Source organism: Barbatula barbatula, assembly GCF_947034865.1.
Source record: "Barbatula barbatula genome assembly, chromosome: 4".
Lineage (NCBI taxonomy): Eukaryota > Metazoa > Chordata > Actinopteri > Cypriniformes > Nemacheilidae > Barbatula > Barbatula barbatula.
This window is the reverse complement of record NC_136768.1, coordinates 1,778,550-1,805,164: the sequence shown is the minus strand read 5'-3', so window position 1 is coordinate 1,805,164 and position 26,615 is coordinate 1,778,550. Positions and strand designations below refer to the sequence as shown.

The 26,615-nt window shown below is 41.0% G+C and overlaps 1 protein-coding gene across 4 annotated transcripts; it reads left to right on the top strand.

Annotated features, from left to right (window-relative positions):
* Window positions 1–682: 682 nt before the first annotated feature.
* On the top strand, window positions 683–26,615 carry dgki (diacylglycerol kinase, iota; the record flags this gene model as incomplete). 4 transcript variants are annotated; one of them, XM_079455429.1, is made up of 33 exons in its annotated part: window positions 683–870; window positions 12,948–13,056; window positions 14,000–14,095; window positions 14,635–14,709; window positions 15,041–15,097; window positions 15,187–15,255; window positions 15,332–15,400; window positions 15,503–15,619; window positions 16,539–16,613; window positions 16,842–16,937; window positions 17,120–17,202; window positions 17,916–17,976; window positions 18,228–18,341; window positions 19,149–19,274; window positions 19,609–19,687; window positions 19,835–19,890; window positions 19,984–20,046; window positions 20,190–20,263; window positions 20,486–20,597; window positions 20,680–20,879; window positions 21,244–21,306; window positions 21,657–21,757; window positions 21,858–21,937; window positions 22,450–22,494; window positions 22,564–22,633; window positions 22,922–22,962; window positions 23,058–23,176; window positions 23,259–23,284; window positions 23,482–23,519; window positions 23,702–23,822; window positions 24,813–24,849; window positions 24,936–25,032; window positions 25,120–26,615. In XM_079455429.1, the coding sequence occupies 33 exons, from the start codon at window positions 683–685 to the stop codon at window positions 25,234–25,236; spliced, it is 2,874 nt and encodes a 957-aa protein (XP_079311555.1). In that variant the 3' UTR covers window positions 25,237–26,615. The 4 variants fall into 4 exon arrangements, with proteins under 4 accessions (XP_079311555.1, XP_079311554.1, XP_079311552.1 ...); XM_079455428.1 differs by lacking the exon at window positions 21,244–21,306 and having other exon boundaries at window positions 15,190–15,255; XM_079455426.1 differs by lacking the exon at window positions 21,244–21,306.

Sequence of the window (26,615 nt, the reverse complement as noted above, 5' to 3'; positions counted from 1 at the left end):
AAAAAATGTCTGTAGCCTACTATTTAGACACTGGATTCATATCTGCCCGTTTCAGATTCTGTTCAGCCAGTCGTTTCTGTCCATTGCAGCCAAAATCTAAATATTGATTATAACAATGTTAATCGGTACAGTTTCATATTTACAATAATAACTACTAATGAGGTAAAATACCATATAATTGTACAACCGTATAAACCGTATAATTCATAACACTAATGTTCTAATATATCTAAAGAGGCGATTCACCAAAAATTTGATTTTAAAATGTCTCCAATTTTTCATTTTTTATTCATTACAATCAGGTTCGGTTTGTGTGTGTGTTGAGTTAGCGCCTAGCCGGAGACCCTCTGTCCTACTTTTTCCTGCCTGCCTTTGCGCTTCGAGGATGAGGACGGATATCCCACAATGCTCTGCCTGACGGAGCCGTGGATGGTTGCAGTTGCTTGTTCCCGTTGACACTATACAGTCCGTGTGCGTGCGCGTCTCCGGCAGACAGACCGATAGATAGATAGATATATAGATAGATAGATAGATAGATAGATATATAGATCCTATGAGGTGCATTTCAATATCGGACAGGACCTTTAATCCCTCTGAGGTGCATTTCAAGATATATCGGACAGGACCTTTAATCCCTCTGAGAGGAGGAGAGAGGGGGGGTCCACTCACTGCCGAGCGGAGCATGATGGACCCCCTGACCGACACGCGCGCGTCTCCGGTGGGGCGCAGCGTCACAGGAGCCGCCAGTGAGGAGGCGGACGATCAGAAGCGCGGCTGCGGAAGAGAAGCGGCGACAGGCGGCAGCGACATGGAGGATCCGCTTGAGGAAAAACTGAAAGGTCTGGCGTTCAGGAAACAAATCTCGTACCGGTGAGCGATGTAAATCAAGATACATGCATGTTCAGCGTGCGCGTCCTCGCCACATGGAGAAAGATACAATGAAACATGTCGCTGTGTTTGATGTTTGCGTTGTTTTACATCTTTTGTTTAACAATGATCCGTTTGTTGTCCATTGCAAGCATAAATAATGAACAATAACAAAATACGTTACGCCGTGTAATGACGTTCCAATGAAACGAATTTGCAGTAAGATTATACTAAGATCTGTATTAATTCTTAAATCAGCACGTGCATTAAACATTAGGGTTGATCATGATGTTAAATCATTTTAAGTGTGTGCGTGTGTTAGCGTTTGCTCTGGTATTGATTTGCTAACAGCATTGGCTTGGATTGTTTTGTCCACACCAAACCTCTGGGCAGTCATGTAGGCTGCTTTTCCCAGATTGTGTGATTGACATTTGACCAGTGCAGACATGAATATGATGGAAAACAACACATGCATAGCTATGTAGTGATGAATTTGACTTTAGCCCCATATGTTGCCTCATGCCACAGTCATGCTTTGACAAAATAAAGGTCATTTCAGCACTCTGATGACTGTCAATTTCAGTAGAAGCTGTTTGTCTACATTAGGCTGAAGTTTGACTAGTTGTTTTTGTTAGAGCAATAATATTGTCTTTCCTGTAAAGATTTGTTATGTGTTATAATCATGTCTACATTGAAACAATGTCTTGTGGATGCCTTTGAACACAGCTTGTGGCCATGTTTGACATGACTGGTAATATTGGTACAATAGCCTGTTTTTTTTGTAGATTGAATGCATCAAGCATTTAGTTTTTCAAGGAAATGTATTTGTAGTAAAAATTTCTCATCATCATTTTGTTTGTTTGCTGTAGTGCATTGTGCTCTTCACAGCAGTGTAAAATTTTTGATGTCGGACACGAATGTAGACTAGAGCGTCTGGTCACAAGAGATCTTTCAGTTTATTGGTCTGTTCTCAGGGACCCCTGACTTGACCTTTCTATCCTTCAGCACACACCTGTTAGTGGAGGAGGGTCACTCACTACCACTCTCACTGCTCCCCTATGGTCAGCCTTGCTGAGATCTTCCTCTGAGCAGATCAATCCTTCCCTCGCTCGTGGTGTCACAATTAGGGTCAGTCTCTGAAGAAATGATCAAAGGAGAGATGTATATTCATCACCAATTCAGAAAAGACATTAACTAGTCCAGTAAAACAACTATACAAGCTAACATTGTCTTAAATGTGATGTGTCAGACTCTTAGATACAAGCACAGTGTTATTGACCTTTTTTATAAGCAAAGGGGCTAAAAATGGAAGCTTTTATGTTCCCAAAGACACAAACACCCTTTCCCTACAACTCCTATAGTTTTTTTTCTAGTAAATCACATTGAGAGAAGAAAGAGACCCTTGTTTTGGCTGTCTTAGGGCATTTTTCATTTACGCTGCTCTAAGCAGTCAAAGATTGCAGACAGAGACCCATAAAAGCTATCAATGTATAAAAGTCAACAACGAGGGTTATAGATTTATACATGCTTGACTATTTTTTTATCTTCAATACTGTTCAATAGTTAAACATGTATTTCTTTATTATAGTCTGATCCTCAACAGAGTCGACACCGACCTAAATGTGAGCTTTTTGTTTAAGCTACTTCAAATGCAGGACCTGAGGTTGATAGTTGATGGTTGATAGTTCCCCCCAAAATAAATATTCTGTAATCATCTATTCAACCTAATCTGGTTTAAATCAACACATGGAACACAGAAGAAGAAATATTTTGAGAAGTGTCTTAGTGGTTTTGTGTCACTACAATGGAAGTCAATTCGATCAGAAGTAGATCGATTTATTTTATTTGAATAAAACATGCTGATGAATAGTGCGCAATAAAACCTGTATCATGTATTAAGAAAGTAAACGATTTCTTCGCTTTGCGAAAAACATTAAACACAGAACATTTGATCATGACATTATAGAAAGAGAACCGACCCGGTGAGTGATTCATTGTAAGCCGCACGGTAGCGAAATAAATGAGAATGAGTTTAATATTTGATTACTAACAAGTCTTGTGTTTTAACAGTGCAACTTTAATAAGAACCCTGGAACATTTAGTCATCTGTCCGGTTATGCCATTGCTTCTCCTGTTTGCCACTTAGTTTAATGCATTTTGCTGAAGTCAGCTGGGTCATTTTAAAAAGCGTGCACCTTTGTCTCATTTCCCGAACGCAAAGGCAGGACTGGACATTTGTTTCTGACAGCACGCACGACTGAGGACTTTACATAAATGGTCATAATCTTTCCTGAAGATAGCCGTGCACGGAGCGGGCGGCTTAACGCAGATAAAGCTTTTTGCCATTTTCCACTGCGGTGGGGGTTTGTAAAACAGTTTGTGGAGACACATTAAAGGATTGAGTCTTTTCCTTATTAGGTGTATGAGTGTAAGAGGCTTTCCTGCTGCTGTTCTGTTCGGTGCTTCCGGGCCTGAAGTATAAATGTATTCCAAGGCTTTTGTCTTGTAAAGGCCCTGTCTGTCTGGATGACATCGTACAACTGTTGCAGCATCACACTTTCTCTCTCCCCTCCTCTTTGCTTATTCAAATTTGGAGGCTGTGCAGTCCTGCACCTGTAGCTCTGGCAAAGGAGTACCTGCAGACAGCCTCCCCATCGAGGTGCGAGCATCTCTATCTCCCGCCTGTCTCCTGGTCCCTCTCACATCCACATCTTCCAGTGTGATTCTCTCCAACACATTCGGCTGAATCTTTTATTAAACATGATGCAGTCACCATTCACTGCCACAGATGAGCTTCAGTGGAACATGTGGTGAGGTGTTACTGTTTTGGATTGTTGTCATAGACTTCAACAGGCTGTGGTATCACATAATAATGACTGTGTGTAAAGTTTTGATTATTAAAGAAAACAAGAATTTAATTAATAATTTATCCGATATGTGATAGAGTGGGGGAAAATGCACTTAGTTGATTGTTGACATTATTCATTTTTAACTTTGTTTTTACTCTATTAATAGTGATGACAGATGATGTGATGGATGAAAGTTTTAATAATGATTTTAATTGTGATGCTGTGTCATTTTACTGATTGCTAAAGTAATATCAGTATTTAATGTGATGTACAAACTAATCGTGTTTATCCATTTTTATTACCGTCATCCCATAAGCAATAAAAATCTCAATTATCCTAGACATCAGTGAGATTAAATCGAGAGCAAATGAAACCTTTGTTGTTTCACCTGAGAGAAAGAGTCAGAATATCACAAATGAATCCTTTTTGGATTGATCGAGTTTCATGACAGATCTCAACAATGTCACAAACTGAGCTCAGATTTGTCAAGTCTGTAATCAATATATATATGGAAATATTGTGACTACATGTGAGGCTCATTTGCAGTTTCTCACCACACTGGCATTTGGTTCTAATGCGTTCTGCTCACTAATTATATCTAGTGTTTTTTTCTCCAGCTGTGGTCTGGGAGTTCAGTCTTGGATGCACAGATAGCACAAGGTTACAGCAGCCCAGGCTTCATTTAGCAAATTATTAATTCAATTAGACAGCCAGGACCTCTGGTGGAAAACCAGGAGACTCCTCACGTACTCCTCGCTCTCAGCATACAGTCCTCAGTGGAGATGTGGCCTCGCTTTTATCACGATAATGGATGATCCCGAGATCAGGGTCCTGACACACATTACTGTTCTATTCAAAGAGATGTTTTCAGCAGACAACACAAACATTTACCTGATCATTACCATGAAAGCCATCTGGCACCGTGTTTAGAGTTTTGAGCTTTTTGGGGCGCGTGGAGATTGGCATGTGTGAGTGGCACAATTGCGTATGTCTGAAATAAAAACAGGATGTGCCACAGGTAAAAAAGTCATGAATATTTTTTCTTTGATACATTTTCATTTCCATTCGGTTTAGGATTTTCAACCATCTCTGCCTCAGGTAGCAAACTCACCGACTGCCAACAACCCATCTGATTCATTCTTGACCAATTACAAGACAACATTATGTTTATCCAAAGTTGAGTTCCCTGACTGCTACAATAGAAGAACGAGACACTGAATTTGTTTACATTTATGGTTTGAAATCTTTGAAAGACTTTTGCAAATCCATTGATTTACTGCAAGCATCCATTGTTCAGGTCAGGTCTAGTTGTGTTTTTGTAAATTAAATTGAAATTCATGCATTCAAATATGGAAAATACAATTCTGGAGACTGGGGGACTTTAGAGACCAAACAGGCCCTTTTCGTAGGATCAGGGATGATGTGTCTCCACCAGAAACCAGCTCTCATTCCGATGGCCGGGCTATTTTCAGCAGATGTATGGGTCAGATGAGGGAAAGATGTGTGCTTATGACGACTCCCCCGCACCCTGCACCAAAAGCTGAGGTTAATTATGGAGGTGTCAGCAGCCAGAGGAGAAGAACAGAGAGAGAAAGAGAGAGAGCTGGTTCATGTACAGGCAAGAGTGGGCTCCAACCCTCCCACACACACTGCTCCTAATCTCACACACACAAAAGCATCATCGTCACAGTTATATGTAATTATACAGTCCCATCCCACTCTCTCCCACTCGCTGAACGCACACAAGACGGGGTGTTGTTGTGTTGGCATATAGACCGAAAATGTGGGAGAGCATCACATATATACGGTGCAAAGTATAAACCCACCAGAGGCAATTCAACCCACCAGATGCCATTATTATTATTGTGTCATTAGATTATTGTGATGATCTTTTATTGTCTTTTAAAAACAAAGATACATTTTAAATATTGTTAATTGACTAAATAATTTTCAAATATGTTATATATATTATGTTTTCCAAAAATGATGCATTTTATTAACATTCCCAGTCTGTACTTCATATATGTGATGTTATTGCTAAACTATGAGGGATTGACCTGACTTCTGGTTTCCTGTGATTGTTGTTTGCCCAAAGGCAGACGGATTTTGTGTGTGTGTGTGTGTTTGCTAGGTCACAGACAGTCAAGGGAAGTACACAGAAACCGCAGGGGGTCTGGACCTCTCCCTCAAAACACCAGAAAATGTGTCACAGCTGCCACAAATGCAACTGAAACAACAGATTTTACATGCGAGATCGAACTATGCTCATAATGCAGTGAGTTTTTTTTATTAGCATTATATCTCAGGATAATAGGAGAAATCAGTGTTATTTACTGTGTTAATAAAGAGCTGCCACCAGTGCTGTTTACCCGCAAGGATTGAGTCTGATATAAGACGTGGAGCTTACAAGGAAAATGAATCCATTTACCTACTATTGCTTATACTTGATATTAAAGGTTTGTTCAAATCTCTCCCCCAAGTATTGAACTTTAAAGGAAAAGTTCACCTCAAAATCTAAATTGTGTTATTTTTTACTCACCCACATGACATTCAACATGTTTTAAGAAAAAAGATTTTTAGGTGACATCCGACATCCAGGCCTCCTCATAGACATCATGGTTATAGTTGTTGTTAAGGTCCAGAAAAGTACTAAAGACATTGTTAAATTGCTTTATCCGCTCATAATGGCTCAATTGAATATTTTTGAAGTGACGAGAATACTTTGTGTGAAAAACAAACCAAAATAATGACTTTGAGCGACCTGAATGATATGTTAGGACTAGGAGTGATGGGGTATATTAAGAAAAACAAAACCTTGACAGAGGGAGCCGAGCCATAACTATCAGAATATTATGGAGACTTGTGCAGTAAGGAAGCACCTAGCAACCAACCAAAAGACTTGGCAGCCACGTAGCAACGCACAAAAAAAACATTTTAGCAACACTTTGGCATCCACCCACAAGACACTGGCAAGTACTAAAACTGCACGCTTTGCACAGGAAAGCACCACTTCAACAAATAATGTTAAAATCTGCTAAAGTAAAATGTTTTTCATGAAGAAGTGTTGACGGTGAGGATCAGGAGAGTCAGGTACAGAGCGCAGGAGAGAACGAAACACTGAGACCGATTACCCAGAAGCACTAGCATACGCGTGATGGCACTCGGCAAAGCCAAACCGCCTACTGCCTCTGTGCCCGCTAAAAGAAAGGAGAGAGATGAATGTAGGACACGGGGTGGAGAGAGAGAGAGAGAGAGAGTGGTGAAGGACGAGGTGCATGTGCCCCACAGCAGCTGGTCGGCCAGCAAACTCTGAAGTTTGACCTCTGTGAGGGAGAGAAAAGCAGGAAAAGAGAGAAGGCACTGGAAAGAGACATCGATAAAGAGGAGGATGAGATGTTGAGAACGATAAATTGAACTTGAATTAAGAATCATTGTGTCATAATAGTAGACCATATGATATTGTCTAGATCACGTCAAGTATTCTGAACCAAAAGGAAAGTTTTATTCCTCTTTCAGAGCTTTGATGGAGTTCTATTTTGTGTCTCATATCTTTCTCCTAAAATTGCTTTAAAAAGAAATACAAACTGAAACACATAAGACAGATGTTAAAGTGCATGAAGGGTATGGAGGTGTAAAACTATTGTAGATTGTGATGGTCAAATAATCTGGATTTGGGTCAATTTCGGAGATGTTCATAATATTGACTTTTGAGTGCGAGGTCGACAAATCTGAGCCCAGTTTGAGAGATTTGTGAGATTTCTTTCTCTTTCTATCTGTGACCCAAAAGGTTTCATTTGCTCTCCTTTTAATCTCATTTGCATCAGGATAAAGATATTTTGTGGTGTTTCTTTCTTATGGGAAGCTATTTGAAGGTCGAGATAAGCCCTGTCACCTTCATCTTTTCATTTTTTGATAGGGCAATACTAAATATTGGTCATGTGAGGGTAAATATTTGAAGACAAAATATTTATTTTGGGTGAACTTTTTTGTTCTCTCTCATGACCATTATTTTGACCCTGTTTTTACTGTTGTGATAAAAGAGAGAAACAGACTGATACATTGCTGCTTCTATCGCACATGTGCTCCTATCACACATGGCGAGAGAGACGTGTAATGGGGACGAGTAAGGGATGAGAGTCATTTGCGAAATGTGGAGGATAAGTGTGTGTGGCACGGTGAGGCACATGGATATAAATATCCACAAGCTGCTGTTTGGGGACTTCAAGCGGGAAAAGCCCAGGCTTCCTGTCTGACCACTAAACCAGCAGGATGGGAGTTCTGGTGCACGCTTTATACTTACACCATATACAAAACACACCTCAACCAAGTCAATGTGAAATCCATTTATTGTGCATTTCAAATACTGTACACATTCATATATGCAATATATGTAAGGATACGGAAAGTGAATAAACAACACCACACACACACACACACACACACACACACACACACACTGTCAGCACACCGATCATAGAGTTTGCAATTTTCCTCCCTAAGCTGTTATCAGATGATTTAGTTTATGATAAATTAGCTGAAATAATGGCATTGATTGAAGATGTTAAGCATCTATCAGCCAAAGAAGTTAGCTTTCTTGGCATTTCTCAAACGTTATCTGTGCTCCCATGAGCAGATCAAAGTCTTATCCAGAGATCCTGAAGGACAGACAAAGTCATGCAAGTTTGTTAAAGAGACGGGAGCCCTTGAGATTTTGTATAAATCCATAATGCACATTCCATTTGTATACCTTAATGTATATAACTAGATCTGCCCACGGATATACCCACCTATCATGATCCGGTCACGTGACATATGTGCTGAGTTTGCGTGTGTTCATGTCTGCGTGTGTCGTTTTCCTGCCATTGTCAGTAGGTGTGTGTCAGGTTGCAGTGACAGAGCTCAGGCCGAAAGGGAGAAATGGGTCTCCATCCGGCACACACATTAATACACTCACAACAGCACACTAACACACAGAATCCTTGACCTGGGGGAACTCTGTCCAATGCACACAAACTAAATGACTAACCACCCAATGCAGAGGTTAATAAACTGCATCCTCACCTCTGGAAGAGTAAACAACCAAAGAGTGGTAAAAAAGAGATGCAGGGTATTCCTTTTAAGTGATGTTGGTACTCTGTTACTGTGAGAGATGTTTGAAGAACACACTGTCATTTTTGGTTATTTTGTGGTTACCATGGATTAACTACAGTTTAGTTTTTTAATTTGTTGTAAAAACAAAAAGTACATTTTTCATAAGGATTATCTTGACACACTTGTCAAACTTTGAATGCACTTGCATACTGGTCTTGATATACGGATAACAAGACGTGTCCTAAAAATTATGGTAACATGTTATGTGACGGCTTTATCTAGAACATTCTGAATTGCCAATTGATTCGCTCGCGTGCCGTACTGTGCGCTGTTATCAGGACACTGTTGGCATGAGATAAAAGCGAGAAGATTGAATTAGTTCTAATCACCGATCTGCATGAGATACCTCTCGGGCCGGGGTCTCGTGGGAGCTGGGCGTTCGTGGCACTGTTGTTACACTTATCACCTTCTCGCTCGTGTTCGTTCGCTCCAGTGCTGAGTCTCAGATCTTAATCTCCAGAGCAAGGGGAAGGAATGGGAAGATGGTCTCGGGAGTCAAGGACATCCTGCTTTGCTGAGAGGGACAAAGGGAAGGCTCTTTGTGGAGCGCTCTTCGCCTTGAGGAAGTTAGACATTATGTGGCTGAGAGAATCTGTCCTTCACGGCTCGAGTCGTTGCGAACACGCTGACCCAGTTAGAACGCTGTGGGGAGACATGAACAGATTCAAGAGTAGGGAGGGTGTTGAAATCACACATGGCTTTGGTCCACTGCATCTGTGTCAATTTCTGTGTCATGTTTCCAAGTGCCGGCCAAATGCCACAGATTCATGATTACATAATCAAACTATTCAAAGCTTTGCATCATTACATCTGACATCATATCCTGTAGAGTCACGGCCTGTGTGACACAGACTGACAGATTCCTGGATAAAGTGTCCTTTTGTTAGGGTTTGGTCTTGCAGAAGTTCGGCAAGGGTTGCACAATGGACCTTAAAATAGCTGGAAGCTCTAGGCGCGGGACTGTCCGTGCGCCGGTTCTGCGTAGGGTAACGATAACAGCAGTGATGATCGTGAGAGATTCTTGTCTGTCTCTGGTGACAGAACAGGATCTGACACCCACACATGCTCTCGGGTTCTCAGGTATCCTCCATCGGGTCTCAGCTATCCCTCAGACTGATGATCTCAGCTTTACACGGAGGCTCATTGAGTGCCGGTTTGGCTGTGTTAGGTGTGCTCGAGCTCTAGGTGGGCAGCCATGTGTAGCAGTGATGGCAGCCTACAATGTGCCAGAGGCAAATCGTCCACCTGCCCGTCCTTGTCTGTAGTGTCAGATGAGGCCGGAGGAGCTGGAGACACCGCTGTGTTAAGGACCAAAGGGCTTCGGAGACAAAATGGAAGGATGATCAGGACCCAACCGAAAGGGGAGGACAAGCGAGTGTGCTGGAAGGGCAAGAAGCGGAAGGTGACCTGGTACCAACGGCTTTTGGGATACAGGTTAGTTAGGGCATTTAAGTCTACAGCTGAATAGTTTTGTAAAGTCTTTCAGAGGGAGAAGGTGGGTGACGCGGAGGGATGAGATCATAACTGTGTATGTGGGTTGACACCCGACTTAAAGCATGGAGGGAATTTGCAACCCACACACATCTACAAAACCTAGTTGGCGGAGACAATGAGAGCAGAGACAGACGTTATGATGCTGACAACAAAATGTAAGACTTAAAAACACTATCGGTGGCGCGTGTTGCGCCGTTGCCTTCACAACACAGGAGGGATGATATTACTGCAGGGCATCGAGGGAGGTAGCAAGGGAGGGAGGGAAGGTTGAGTCACGCATCCCCTGTATTTGCACATGTAAACCTTCAGTCCATCCGTACAGCCTTTATCTTGATAAAACAGGAACTCTGGCAAATTATACCGGCCAATGATAAATGTCACACGCGTTCTGAAATCTCTCAGTGAAAACAGACCACTGCCAAAACCAGTTTTAGTAGAACTAATTTCATTATAGCCGTCTTCCCGATTGCAGTCCCTGTCTGTTTCCACCGGCTCTGGTGGGCACGTGGCGTGATCTTTATCTCCGATTGTTTGCCGTGCACTCAGTTGATTGCTTTCTGGTGAAATGCTCACTGTGTTTACCCAGGACCGGTTATACACCCTAATGTACGGCATCTTTAAACAGACGATGTTATTGATTGATTTGTTTAATGTCATGGAATAATATTAAGCAGAAATGCGTTACTCATTTACCTGACTGCATAAGGAGGGAGCACACAGAGAACCACACAGTTTCATTCTCTGGATTTCATCCGAAACATTCAACAATTTGTTCATGGTTATGAGAATTTAAGATTTCCTGTAGCTGAAGATAACGTTAAGATATCTCTTGGTTACTTTATATGATGTTTTGCGATTGTATCCTTATTGCTTACCATTGCAAATTTGAGCCCACTTGTAACTTTTACAACTTTGGTGTTTTGGCAAATCTGAGCAGTGAGCACAGACATTGTCAAAACTTTCATGGAACCTTTGAGATGTGCTACATTATTGTGGTCATCTAGGATGCATTTAATCCCATCGGTAGAAATGTGAAAGTGAGATGTTACTGAGATCGCATTCATAATGTTTTTTTTGGGGGGGGGGGTAGTTTCAGATGTTTGCCTAGCCACGTGTGTTTTGTTGTGTATGTGTGTGCCACATTTTGCCATTTTTGTTTCTTTATCTGTGTTTTGCTTTGTGTGTGTTGTGTTGTGTTATGTGTGACAACATGTGTATGTGCGTTTTGTTGTTGTGTATGGGTGTTTTGTTGATGTGTATTTTATTGTGTGTGTGTCGGTTCTCGTATACATGGCCTTCGGCTGCTTCGTCTCAATGGCATGTTTCCAGCGCACATGTCATCCGACTGAAGGTCTATTTTTAGCTGGGAGGGTCAAGGTGTGTGATCTCGCCGGCCGGCTCGCTTTACAATAGAGCAGGTAACTGGACTCTCGCTTATGTTCACTCTGATGCAGGATAATTTTAGACGAGCGTCTGAAACTTCCAGCGGGGTGTCAGGTGTACGGCCCACCTTTTCCTCGTCCGTTGGCCTTCAATGCTTGTGTTGCGAGCTTGTGTAAAATTATACACCTATCGCAGGGTCACTTTCAACCTGCGCTTCAATATTCACGGCCATATGGCGCTGTATGATGAATATGTTAAATTATGAGCTCTTTGGAGGATGAACGGGTGGTAACTGTTTTTAGGGAAGGAGCTGGATAATAAAAGGTTGCGAAGGACATTCCTGGTAGAGCAAGATGTCATGCTTTCAAAGTTCACCTTCAAAATGAAAATGTATTTTTGGAAGGAATAAGAAGTTGCTTTGGTTAAAACAGCTTGATGTATAAATGTTTATGTTAATGAACAGCTACTGTTTTGTACTACTGTGAATGTTCAAGCAGGTATAATGTTATTTATAAATACTGCATAGAGAAGCAAATAGTTTTATTAGCATTGTGAAATACACTTGGAAAGCATCTAGTAAACTCTAGTACATATCTTGCTTTCTTTTTAATTCAAAGCTATTTTCTGATTCTGCATGTTCATAAAAACCAGAAGTGGACACATTCCTGAACTACAATATAGACTTTATCATTTAAAACTATAAAAAAATATATATATTTTCAAAAGCCTTTATGATACATAGCCACGGGTCAGGTTTGTTGGGCAGTTGTGGTGTAGTTGGTGCGAGACAGCAGCCAGTTTTGTGGAAGAATGACAGACTGGGAGAATGATGAAATAAAACTGAGTCATACAAACCCCTGACCGAGACACACATATACGTGTCTGAGAGTGATCCTGTCTGTCTATAACACACCATATGAGCCTGAGGCTCTCTCAGCGCGCTGGGAATTGTGGGAACTTCCTGGCCAAGCAGACTGGTCAACAGATTGGTCTGAATCATACTGGCACAACGTGGATGCCTGTCTCCTGTTGTGTCTTTTCGTGCTTGTGTCTTCTTCGGTTTACCTGCACAACGATTTCTTCATTAATCTAGTCATGCCCCACTCAATATCCACTGTAAACCCCAAACCCATTATAACCATTTTGTAACTTTCTCTTGGACGAGTTTGAGCTGAAGGGATTTGTGGTTGTTGTGTGTTGCAGGAAAGCCATCTCCCGGTCCGGTCTGCAGCATTTGGGCCCACCCCAGAACCCTTTCTCTACCCTGAGCAATGGACCGGTCAAGGAGCTTCGCACCACGATGGATTGGGGCGTAAGTGCTTTGGTCTATTCTTCATCTGCATGTCTTGTGTCTCATGCAGTGAGTGATGGTGTAGACAATGTCCCTACACATTCAGTAATGGCCAAAAGTGACATATTTGTACAATATTAGCTTTTAATGCCCCTTCAGTAAGCATCCCCATGTAATCCAGCCTAAATACAAGCAATACGTAATGCTTAAACTGTGATGAGAAGATCGTGATCGTTTCGCACATATCAGCACATTTAGTCTGTTAGACCTGGTGTGCCGTGGGCGGTTGGCAAGGCTAAAGAGAGACTCCAGGTGCTGTGCGTACATATGGAGAGATGGAGGGGCGGGGCTCAGTAGGGCGCTTCCTGCTCGTCTTCGCTGGCCTTTCCTTCCCTGCTTGTTCTCCACGTGACCATCAAACATTAATGCGCCTTCCTGAAGCTGCTAAGCATGTGTGTCAACGCAGCGCTAATTGATGCGCAGTTGATGTGTAAGAACTGAATGCATTATTTTGTGTAACTTAAAAAAAATATTAAATGCTTCTTCATGTTGCAACTTGCATATGTGCAATTGTATATTGATATAAATTGTGATATAATTGTGTTGGGTTTCAAAGATCTTAGGAAATAGAGTCGAGTGCAGTTTTCCTTCTCGTATTGTTGTACTTCCTTTTGGAACATATCTAAAATATCCAATGACCATTCCTTTACCATGGTCACTAGTTTCTATTGCTAGAGACGGATCTCGTTTACAGATTTTCTTTATTTAATTTTATTGGATAACATTATTATAAGCTTACCGTTGTGATGTCATGATAAGATTCGGAGAACGTTTTTAAACAGATGTTTATGTACTTGCGTGTATTTTTGTTAATTTGATCCCAATCAGTTACGGATTGCACATTTAGTTACACTCCATGTTTATAAATGCCTTAAAAGTTATAAAATGTTGCACGGTCTTGCAGGAGAACGCTGTCAACGGGGACCACCTGTGGCTGGAGACCAATTGCTCCGGAGACCTGTGTTACCTGGGCGAGGAGACGTGCGTGGTCAAGATTTCAGTGAGTATTATGTTGATGAAAGAGCCATGAGTCAGAGAGTCAGCGAGTCAGCGAGGGAGACGGCTTGTGTGTGTGGAGGGCTGGCTGTCATTAGAACATATAAGCGGTGACATTTTCTTTCATGAGATAATGTAAAGCCGGTGTGTATTGAAAAGCAGAGGTGGCTTTTAGTCTGAGAATGTGCAGCAGGTGAAAGGATGTCTTAATGCACACTTCGTCATGCTTTTGTTGGACCGCTGTGATGTTGTCGAGAAATGTGGCAACTCTAACAATGTCACTTCAAGCGAGTTGGCACAATCTCGCCTCAGACGATACAAAGTTTTTACAGTTGGAAGGTGAAAGTGTACTGAAAACACATTCTCATTTTAAATGGAATACAATACTGTATGTTTATATTCAGCTATTGCACTGTGAGAATAAGCAGTTTTTTAAGTTACGTGTGCTAAAGTAAAGCAGCACTATGACTGTTATTTATATAGTTTAAATGATTGTTCACCTCATGTTCTCATTGTGGTGTGTCCTGTTTGGTTCTCTTTAAGAAGTCAGCACCCCGCAGGAAGTGTGCCGCCTGTAAGATCGTGGTCCACACAGCTTGCATCGAGCAGCTTGACAAGGTGAGTGGATGCAGAAATATCAGTTTATGTCATGAATATGCAGCGAGAGCTCTACGGATGAACCTTGACTGCAGCTGTGAATGTTTGTCTCCTCAAATTTGCGTCACTAGGATAATGCAATGGGATGACAGACTCTAATCTCTGTATTACAATTATGATTTTAAGGATCAAGCGTTATGGCTCTCTGCTGTTGAGATTTTTGGTTATATTTATGAGTGCAAATGCATGAAACTGAAAGAAAACCTTGATCCCAGTTCATAGTTGTGTGTATTTCCACAGTATTTTAGACATACAGCGTCTCTCATATGTAAATGTTTTCTCTCCATAACAGATTAACTTCCGTTGTAAACCCACATTTAGAGAAGGCGGCTCTCGATGCCTCCGAGATGTAAGTCCATCATGATTCATACTCCTCTATGTTATAACAGACTGAAACTCTATTGGCCCATTTACATGCATTGTGTGTGTTTGTGACAGCAGAACATTTTGAGACATCACTGGGTCCACCGACGGCGACAGGAGGGAAAGTGCCGACAATGCGGCAAAGTAAGATCCTAAAACCCTATTGTATGTTATTGGATTGTTTAATGTTATATGTTTATGTTATATTTTCTTTCTGTAGAGTTTTCCACAGAAGTTCTTCCATAATAAGGAGATTGTGGCCATCAGCTGCTCGTGGTGCAAGCAGGCAGTGAGTCCCATCTGAATAGAAATCTCTGTGTGTTTCCCTGTGCCGCTTTATTTTATGTAAACTGTAACATTCTCTCTCTCGCTGTTTGTCCGTCTCTTTAAGTTCCACAACAAGGTGACATGCTTCATGCTCCATCAGATCGAGGAGACGTGCTCGCTGGGAGCTCACGCTGGGGTCATCATCCCACCCTCATGGATTATCAAAGTTAGGAAACCGCAGGTACGTCCACCTCAGAAAGACCTACTGTCTATTCTTTGAAAAAATGGATTTGAAGGATATAGTGCCCTGTAAGAGATGCTGTGTTTTAAAGCTGTGCTGCATGCTCTTGTCTCCTCACTTATGCTTTTGCCCTGTACAATGCTCTTTATATTATTTGCAGATTATATGCATTTTGTATGGAGATACAGGATGAAAGCTTCTTGCATCATTTCCTATAGTACAGTAACATCATGGTTTATCATTGAAAGCTTTAATGAATTGGTCAAAAACTGACCCATCAAATAATTTTTAGATTTTTTTACTTTTTTAACAAAACCCACTGTGATGACAAACTCACCTGGTTAGTTGATGGGACAGCTTTTTGAAGTGTGGCCGTTGTCACTTTCAATTCTGGAGTTATCAGAAGGGAAGCCGATTGTAGTTGAACTATTGCTGTGTGGGAATAGTTTACTCAAAAATAAAGAATTGTGTGATTTACGCTTTTATTTTTATATTTTTAGAAATTATATTTGACAGATTTCAAAATTTTACACATACAAATATTTTAACTTTTTAACAACCCCTCTTCCCCACCATATATATTGTTTTAATATATATTAATAATGATATTGCATAAATATAATGTTTTATTATTTATTCACCCATGTTTCGTTCCAAACCTGACAACAAGCATACAGTACAGAATACATTGGCAGCAAAAAAGAATAGCAACTTAAATTGAAATTCGGAATATCGCATTTCTGCATTTTTGCAAGCCCCTGCTCACTTTATGCTTTTGTTTCACAAAACAAAGGAGGAAAATTGACATTTACAGATCTTTATTGATTCCATCGGTTATAAATGAACTACAGCTGTAATTTCTTTGCATCCCGATATGTTTGTTAAGGCTTAGCTGCCATCTCTCCTCTGTCCCTCTCAGAGCTCCTTTAAAAACTCCACACGGAGGAAAAAACGGACGTCCTTCAAAAGAAGAACCAGCAAAAAGGGCACCGATGTGAGTAGCTCCTGAGGACCAATTCTGACCTCACACACCTTGAAAACAATCAATGTTAATCCTTAAATAATCCTTAGAAACAGTTTAGTTTCTGTTTTTCCGAGAGCTTGTCTTCCCTTAACTCCTGCTCGGCTATCATCTGTCTCACTGCACTGCTGTGTATGTGTGTATTCATGTGCAGATGTGTGTGTGTCTGTTGGCCTGAATAAAATGCATTCACTTCTGCAGGAATCGAAATGGCGTCCGTTCATGTTGAAACCGATGCCCTCTCCTCTTATGAAACCGGTGCTGGTGTTTGTCAACCCTAAAAGTGGAGGAAACCAGGTGAGCTCTTGAATGAACCTGAAAGGGTTTATTGTAGACCCGGCTGATCAAGCGTTTACCAAATTCATAAATGTAAACGTTGTTAAAATACACAAATATTTGACCGTCAAATGCAACTGTTGACCAAACAGAATCATGATTTCCACAATCATCCGTCTGTCTTGTCTCTGTCTGTCTCTCAGGGGACGAAGTTGTTGCAGATGTTCATGTGGATTCTGAACCCTCGGCAGGTGTTTGATCTGTCTCAGGGCGGACCAAGAGAAGCGTTAGTTTCCATTTCACATCGCGATCTCTAACCCGAGGTTCATCATGAAGTCTGTGCTGCTGTCTGTCATACTTTAGTATTCCAAAGGCGGCGTCTGTCTCTTAATGGAGAACAGCACAGGCGCTCTGATGGACTCTGCTGTTTGCTGTGTAGCTGAGAGAGAGAGAGAGAGAGAGAGAGAGAGAGGGAGGCACAGCTGGCTGGCGAGCTGTGATTTATACTCGCTCCGTTAAAACAAACACACACACATACAACATATTTACACTTAAGAATCTTAAAATGTCACTGCTTTAGAAAATATCAATGCATTTATGTTAAGTGGCATTTATTCTGCAATAACAACATTTTAAGAATGGAATGGTAAAATAGCTAGAACGTTCACGATGAAGACAAAAGGTTTTTGGACATTTTTAATGTGCATAGTTAATGTGATGAAATACACTCTTGTAGGTAATCTGTGTAAACGGAAAGAGAGGAAGCCATTTAAAGGTCTTGTGAAAATGTTTTAGAAAGGTTCTGGAAAGGGGTCTAGCAGCAATACTTTTGCAAATGCTACTCATGCTCAATGCTACTTTTGGAGTGGCAAGTTTTTTTATCATTGTGGCATTTAATGGTGCTTTAATGTATACCTTCTATTCAAGGACATAAGTGAAGTGTTTTTTATTTATGTATTTTCATTAATAACAAAGAACAGCACAAATTTGTCTCATCAGGTTGGAATTGTACAGAAAAGTGCCAAATCTTCGTATCCTTGCCTGTGGAGGAGATGGAACGGTAAGACTTGACGCATGCTGGGATGTACAGAATCATCCACCCACATTTTGGAAACACTTCCCTCTGGTGACAGTTATGAGAAATGGTACCAACCATTTTTCAATGATTTTTCAGAACTATCATGTTTTCTTGTCATTTCAATATCCAGTGTTTTTATGGGACAAACACAACTTCTATTTGGTCTAAACCTGTTAGCCTGGAAGCCCACGGCCCTTGGTTTACACTGAGTTTTTGGTATGTCTCCTCTCTAGGTGGGCTGGATTCTGTCAGCCTTAGATGAACTTCAGATGAACCCGCAACCTCCTGTAGCTGTGCTTCCTCTCGGTACAGGAAATGACCTCGCCAGGACACTCAACTGGGGAGGGGTCAGTGACTTCTGTATTCTTTTAGATGAGAGATAACATCTGACTTTCCATTCAGGTGTAAATCGCTGTATTTTGCAACCAGAATCAGAACCGTGCGCTCTGTTTGTCTTTAGTTTAGATGTTCATTTTAAACAGCTTGTGTACATCACAAAGTGCAATTCATAAATTATTGTTTGAATCACATACACTGGTAAACCAATTACACAATTTTGATTTCCACAGAATCAGATCGGAATGAAAAGGTCAAATGTTATACGTTTTTTGCTATTCACACTGTCATTTCTCTGAATGATTCAGTCTGTATTACACATCATGAGAGTGTATGAAAAAAAGGTTTGCTGGATATGATTGGCTGTGGTTGTGATGTTGTCTGGTTAAGTGCTTGTCCCTGATAAAGGATGCTCATTATTTTCCATTATACTCTGACTGCGAGCCTCAGAAGCGCTGGCCTTGAGTCTAATGTGTGTCTTTTTTCCGTCTGTATTTCTGCCAGTCTAAAGTCTATTATTAGCGTTGCGGTGGCTGTAATGACACTCGCCGTCATGTTTCCCCCCACTCAGAATTGATAGTATAATCATCTCTATTCATGTCAAGGACTGTGTTTATGTCATGAGTGTATAGCCCTTCACGTAGATGTGATATAAATGGTAAGAGGGCCGTAAATTAACAAACGCGCAAGGTAAAAACGCCACATATATTTGAAACACGAGATGTAAAATATTGTAAGGCTAGAAAAACACTTTCATTTATTTTAAGTGGGTAAGAATGCAATACAAATCTAAAGTGATGTCCACACATCTGTCTCAGGGTTACACAGACGAGCCCGTGTCTAAGATCTTGTGTCAGGTGGAGGACGGTACTGTGGTCCAGTTGGATCGCTGGAATCTTCAGGTAGAGCGATCGTCTGTTCAACCCGAGGACGGCTCACAGAAGGTGCGTATTAGAAAGAATATCACAGATATAAATATCTCAGTTATTTCTCATAGACATGAATGAGCTTAAATGGTGAGTAAATAGAAACTCTCATCTGTGTCTCAGATATTTCGCCCGAGAAAAGACAGATATCGCACAAATGTCTCCATAAGTTTCTGAAGAGATTTAATAATGTCACAAACTGAGCTCAGATTTGTCAAGTCTGATATTTAAATGAAACAAATCTTAAAATCCATCAAAGCTCCCGAGCTATGAAAGAGCAACCTCTGAGCAATAGATGAATAGATCACTTAGATGCGAACATCCTGAAGTATCTTTGTCTTTCTGTCATCAGCTTCCTCTGAACGTGTTCAATAACTACTTCAGCCTCGGATTTGATGCACACGTCACGCTGGAGTTTCATGAGTCAAGAGGTTAGTAAATATCCTAAGAAAAACCATATAGTATTTTAGTTTTCCCCAAAGTTTAATTGCACCAAGAACAGTCAAAATCATCCTCCAATAGATGAGCGTTTCTTTAAAAGAAATGTAAGACAACCGTGTCTTTGTGTCTCTCCGCAGAAGCAAACCCAGAGAAATTCAACAGTCGCTTCCGTAACAAGATGTTCTATGCAGGGGTGGGTTGAGTTCATATCTGACAGAATAAATGTGTGCTTTCACTGAGCTTATACTGAGAGAGAGTATGTGTGACTCTACTTTTGTGCCCTCAGGCGGCATTCTCCGACTTTCTCCAGCGGAGCTCCAGGGACCTGTCCAAGCACGTCAGGGTGGTGGTGAGCACAGCAAATTCAGCAGAATCACCGATGTTTGACGGACCCTGTTCATTAAGAGCAGACATAATGAAGATGTCATTAAATATAATTTCACTTGTTTTTCTCTTTCAATATTTGTCTGCATGTTTGTGTTTTTTTCAAAGTGTGATGGCACAGATCTTACACCCAAGATTCAGGAACAGAAGTTTCAGTGTATCGTCTTCTTAAACATTCCCAGGTGTGTACTTCACATACACTATAGTGCAAAACTTTTGGTTTGTCATGGAAAGTAGGTGACGTGAACCCAAATGGCACCATTTCCTAAATTATGTAGTAGCAGTTTCTAGGTGGATGTTTCTTTTTGTCTTTTAATTTTGTAGCGTTTTCTCCAAAACCAAGTTGTTTATCCAAATTGAAAGAACCAGGTTCACATCATAAACCCTATGTACTTCATCTACAGGTACTGTGCTGGTACCATGCCCTGGGGTAACACGGGTGACCACCGAGATTTTGAGCCCCAGAGGCACGACGACGGTTGCATCGAGGTGATCGGATTCACCATGGCTTCCCTGGTGAGCGCTTCATCTCTGTATTCAAATAACTGGAGTGAAAGGATTGTTGTTTAACCTAAGCATACCTGCTTTTGGCCACAAGGCGGCACTGCAGGTGGGCGGCCATGGTGAACGTCTGCATCAGTGCAGGGAGGTGGTCCTCACCACCTTCAAGACGCTGCCTGTGCAGGTGGACGGCGAGCCGTGCCGCCTGGCGCCCTCCACCCTCTGCATATCCCTGAGGAATCAGGCCAACATGGTGCAGAAAAGCAAGAGGCGTACGTCTGTGCCTTTGCTGAACGAGTGAGTCTGACATGTGGGACATCATTTCTTGTTTATTACTTTCCTGTCACATGACAAAATGGAAAAAGGTTTTTCGCCGGATGGGATTGCGTAACTAACCGGTTTAACACTAAATGTTGTTTGTCATCCGTGCTTCCGTTTCTGGAGAATGTTCTAGTAACATCACTAATCTATGTGTGCAGGTTCTGCTCTTTACTTCTTTGTGTGGTGCTCTGCAATGCCTCAGTGTGTTTTCTTTTTCTGTCTCCATCTCTCCCCTCTTTAATTATCGGTTGCACTTCATCTTTGTGTCTCATCTTCACCTCTCTCTCTCTGACTGGCTTGGCTGTGCTGCGTGTGTTGGCGTGTGGCTGTGTTGACGCAGCATTCAGAAAGTGTGCGCAGCCGACTTGCGCCGCCTCTCTGCTCCCCCCGACTCCTTCTCTGTGTAAGTACGGGATCTCTCGCCATCTCACCCGTGGCCGTTTCTGCGTGTGTATTACGTGCAGCTTGCAGTGTCTTTGGGGAACGTTTTGTTTCACTTTAATGACCATCTGTCCTATTGTGAAGTTCATATCCTCCTCTTCATGACCTCATCTTCAGGGTTTCTAACTCTGAACAGATGGAGTTGTTTATTATCATTCAGTACAGAACATCACATGTGTTAGTAAATAATCACAGTGTAACTTCCTCTAAATAAATGTCTGTTCCACCTTCACCTGTTTTGCTTAATTTTCTAAGAAGGAAACAAGTTTGTACTGTACTTCATCCCTTCTTTTTTTTGTCTGCGTATCACAGCCTGCATGCAGTCCCCGACCGCCTGCGACTGCGCGTGAACCGTATCAGCCTGCAGGAGTATGAGAACCTGCAGTTTGACAAAGAACGCCTTCGTGACATCTGTAAGATTTCCCACAATTCAGTTCTGTTCAGTTTGCAAGTATTATAATAGCAAATAAATGTTAAATATATTGTTAAATATATGTGCGTGTGTTTGTTCAGCTACTCCGGTTGGCATTGTGGTGGTCAGAGGCGACTGTGACCTAGAAACGTGTCGCCTTTACATTGACAGACTGCAGGAGGTGAGCTCATCTTCACTTTTCCTTTACCAGTCCAGCTGGTCTTGTCAGTCAGATGTCGGCAAAGCAAAATATTTACTAGATGACTATTATTCATCCATACAACCAACAAAAAAAGAGACAGACGTAATTGTTTTGCTATGCTGACTCATAAATGTGACTGATGTTTATGAGGTTCATGAGTTGTGACTCTCAGATACTGTATGCCCTTTTAGGCATCGTGAAAGGTATAGTTTACCCACAACATTTTTTTCATCATTTATTTACATCGTGTCATTGCAAGACTTTCTTTCTTCTGCAGAACACAACATTGAACCCCATTGGCTTCCATTGTACAAGCACAAAATATGTCTCAAAATATCTTATTTTGTCTTCTATGGATAAAGGAGTCACATACAGGTTTTAAAGAACATGAGGGAGAGTAAATGATAACAGAATTAAAACATTTAGATGATCTCTTTCTTTTATACTGAAGCTCAAATCTGTATCATCTGTAATGTGTTTCTTGTCTAAAGGATTTGCATCAAGCGCCCTCTGCTGGCCACAGAGTACATTACCAGGTAAATCTCATTCTCTATCTAGAAATATCTGCCTGTTTTACATATTTTAAGTAAGTTTGTTTTTGGCAGGACGAGAGCACAGGCTTGCCGCGGCCTAGTTCAACACACAGGCTTTCGCCAATCTGGAGTTTCCTTGACTGTGAGCTTGATTCTCTTGTATTTCTATTCATAGTAGCTCTCTTTCTTCTGTGCTGTAAGATCCAATGCATACTAGACATAAAAGTAGGTGAACAGAAAGTAGGTTAAACGGCCTGTCTGAATAATAACACGTGGTTTATTGGAACTGACAGTCCACACTACAGTTCACACTAGCAGTGTAATCAATGATTCACAATTCACAGTACTTTAGCAGTGTGTGATTTAAGTCTGAGTGTCCTACAGTTATTATAATGAATCTGTATTATTTTATTGTACATTCTTTTCCCAGCTACATCAGCTGACCGCTTTTATCGTATAGACAAGGCTCAGGTAGGATTGAAATTGTACCTGAAAGTAATATCTGAAAAACGATATTAGAAAGCTGTATAATGTGGTGTTGTAATTTCTTTCATGTGCGCGTACAGGAGCATCTTCACTTCGTGACTGAAATTGGTCAGGATGAGGTGTTTATCTTGGACCACGAGGCCCCAGCGGTGACCCGGGTACCTGGAATGCCGGATGTGGTTGTGGAACCCAGCTCCAGGTGAAAATCCTCCCAGACATCTTTCATTTCATAGTTTTAGTTTCTGTTTTTTGTGCCTCATGTGTTTACTTCCTTATTGCAGCGTTCCCCTGACCTCAGAGGAACAAGGTACTGTGTACACACCAACCTTTCTTTGAAATTGTGGTGGAGAGGTTTGAAACAAGATATTTCCTGTAAGAAGTCTTGGGATAAACCCACTGATAATATTCTCCAGTAAAATTCTCTAATGATGCATGCCAAAGTTTACAGAACCGTGCTAACATATGATCATTACTGACCGATAAATTAAATTCTTTATTTTGTAGCTCTACTTTCAGCTGCTATCAAAGGAGAGCTTTCTACGGTAAGCTTTTTATATTTAATTCACGTATTATTATAATTTTTTAAAATGAAAGTGGAAGAACTTTGTTGTATGAGTCATCAGGGTGGAGCACAACACGTCAGCGTCGAGTCTGGTTTTCAGATCTTGTTTTGTTATGTAATGACACAAACACGCTCATGTGCTCTTGACCTGTGATCCATCAGGTGTCCAGCTCCTGCTGCGGCGGGGTCAGTCTGTTAGCACGCGACACAATGGGCTGCACTGTTTTGCATTTGGCCGCTCAACATGGTCACACTGACATCGTGAGTTTCATTCTAGAACACGGTGAGTGTCCGGGAACCACAGAGCTCACATGTGCTTGCGTGTCTGCGTATTCAAAGTTCAAAGTTTACCCATCGCATGATGCATTAGACTTCACCATTTTGCAAAACTAAAACCAGTAAACGGACAGTAAATTCTCTAAAAGGGTGCCCTGTGGAAATTTAAGGTAAGGGAAGTGAAAATAGAGATTTCCAAGCTTGGAAATGTTTGTAGAAACATTCACAGTAGGCTTTAAATAGTTTTGACATTTAAACCACACAGAAATATAGAATCAAGTGGCATTTATTTAAAAGAAAGGTGGCACAACACTTCGTTCAGAAGGATCACTTTTTGGCTGTCAAACACTAGGCGATCATGTCTATAGTTAATGTGATGAGCTACACCTGTGGTTACTTATTGCAAGGGAAGCTTTACTTGGGCTCATGTATAGACTGATTTCACTCCGCTGCCATGTTGAAATAAAAAACGAGGCAGAGGTGGGAGGAAAACCTGAAGGACACATAAACTGCAATGGTTTTAACTACCATCGGGTGTCTGTGACATGAAAAAACAAATAATGCGTTTAAAAACAATGTTAGATTGGCTGTGTTTGACTGAATGAAACCCGCTTATTTTGAACAAAACAGTCACTAATATGTGATGGTACGGCTTAAGTGGTCAAGGAAAACAGCTCGTGTGACATGCATCCTATGCTTATATTGTCACATTTAAGATCATAAATCGTTATAACAACTCCAGGTTTGTTGTCCAAACCATTGCAGTTTATCTGTCCTTCCGTTTTCCTTCTCAGCTCTGCCTTGCTTTCGATTTCAACATGGCATGAAATCAGTCTATTGCTACATGAAATTATGGTCAGAAGAGCTTTGCCAGGAAGATTATTCTTAAAATTGTATATTTATTTTGTCATTTTGTTGTAGTAAAATGATATCAAACGTTTTGCAAAATAAAGGTTAAAACTTTTTTATGTGTGTCTAAAAAACTTGTTTCTTACAGGTTCAAAGCTGATGTTGGATTTAACAGAGAAGCAAACGTATGTAGCTATATTTAAAAAATGTATTTCTCTTTCTGTTTTCGTGCTCTAAAGTGACATTTTATATGTCTTTATTTGTTTTTTAGAGGAGACACTGCTCTTCACAAAGCTGCTGCCCAGCAGCATCATGAGGTGTGCAGACGCCTGCTGGAGGCCGGGGCTTCCCTCCGGCCAAATTTCCAGGTGAGAATGACATTTTCTTTGACCTTCAGTTTTTAATAACCAACTAGATTTCACTTATTAGACATGAACTGCAATTGTACATTCTAGGGAAAAACGCCTATGGATTACGCCCTGGATGCAGGGAACACCGAGCTGGCATCACTTCTGGAGAGACAGACGTCGGATCAGCCTGTGGCACATGAGGATCTCGAGACGGCTGTATGAATGGGTTTTGCTGCACCCGGTGTTGTTTTTGTACCCACAGACGGGTCTGCCAGCGCTCATCCGAGCATTAGAGAGCACGCTCATGCCCGCAGAGAGAGAAGGAGAGAGCGCAAAGGAGAAAGACAGATGAAAAGATGAACGGCTATGGAGAACGATTCGGGTCGCTTCTCTGGATGAAGAAAGTCTAGAAAATGTCTAGCTGTTGTTTTCCACTAATGTCACTGTGGAGTTTAGAATGTTTTATTTTTCGGGGAAGTGGCTTTGTTCTAGCATTATTTATTTATTGCTCTTATTTATTGAACTATTTATTCAGTGATGGGTTTTATTCTCAGAAAGCCTGCGCGTGTTGTTTGCCAACACGGATCCTGTGTTAGTTTTTAGAGAAACGATTGCGAGTGAACCCTTTGTGTGCCAAAGATGCACAGAAGGCCGAGGATGGTGTTACACTGTAGAAATCATTCCAGCAGGTCCTTGACAAATCAGAAAAGGTTTGGTGTTTGTTTCAGGGGGAACTTCCTTCAATTTTTAATTTTAAACTCATAACCATGAAGCTGTAGACTCTGAAATCTTCATAACTGCATAACAACTTTACACATTTGTTCTTTGCATTTTTGTGTGCCGTTACAGTGGCGTGATTGTGAAAATATCTTAAACTGATAAAAGATCTGAGCCATATTCAATGCAATATGAATGGATGACATTTGTGCATTTATCTATTTTCTATTACATTACATTAATGTTTCAAGATGAGGAAATAAGTCTCTATGGATTGGGTGTGTGGTTTTCTCATTGATGGCAGCTTATTGGTTTTTGGCTCCTTTGAAATGCCAAGTTGATGATTGTGGTAAGACAGAATGAACCATGTAAAGACGCGTAAGAGTATTTAAACACAAGAGTTCAGGGGCATTTGCTTACACTCATGTTAACATTTCACAGTCCTGTATCACGTCAGGTCAAAAAAGAACCGGACAAGCATGACACCGCTGCCATAGGAACACGCTGAGGCTTCGTGAGATGAATTTACAAATGAGGGATCTGTTGTGAAATCTTGTATTATCAGTTGAGATTGTATAGCATTATCGTGCATGGATTTTTGTTACCTCTGGATGTTTCTTACCCCTCAGTAAATATATAATGAAATGGCATTATTTCTATTTTAAGTTATGAAATATGTAAATCGTTCAGTGGTTGTATTTTGCTTTTTTATCTCTCAAAAGACGGGACTACTTGAATGTTTTAGTTTTTTTCTGAAAATCTGTTTTGAGTGTGTGAGGTTGAATAGACTGTGGACATCATCACATGAATCTGTGACAGACATCATGTTGCACAAACTTAAAACTGGGAATGTTTTCTCATTAAACAGCAGTGATACGGAAAGT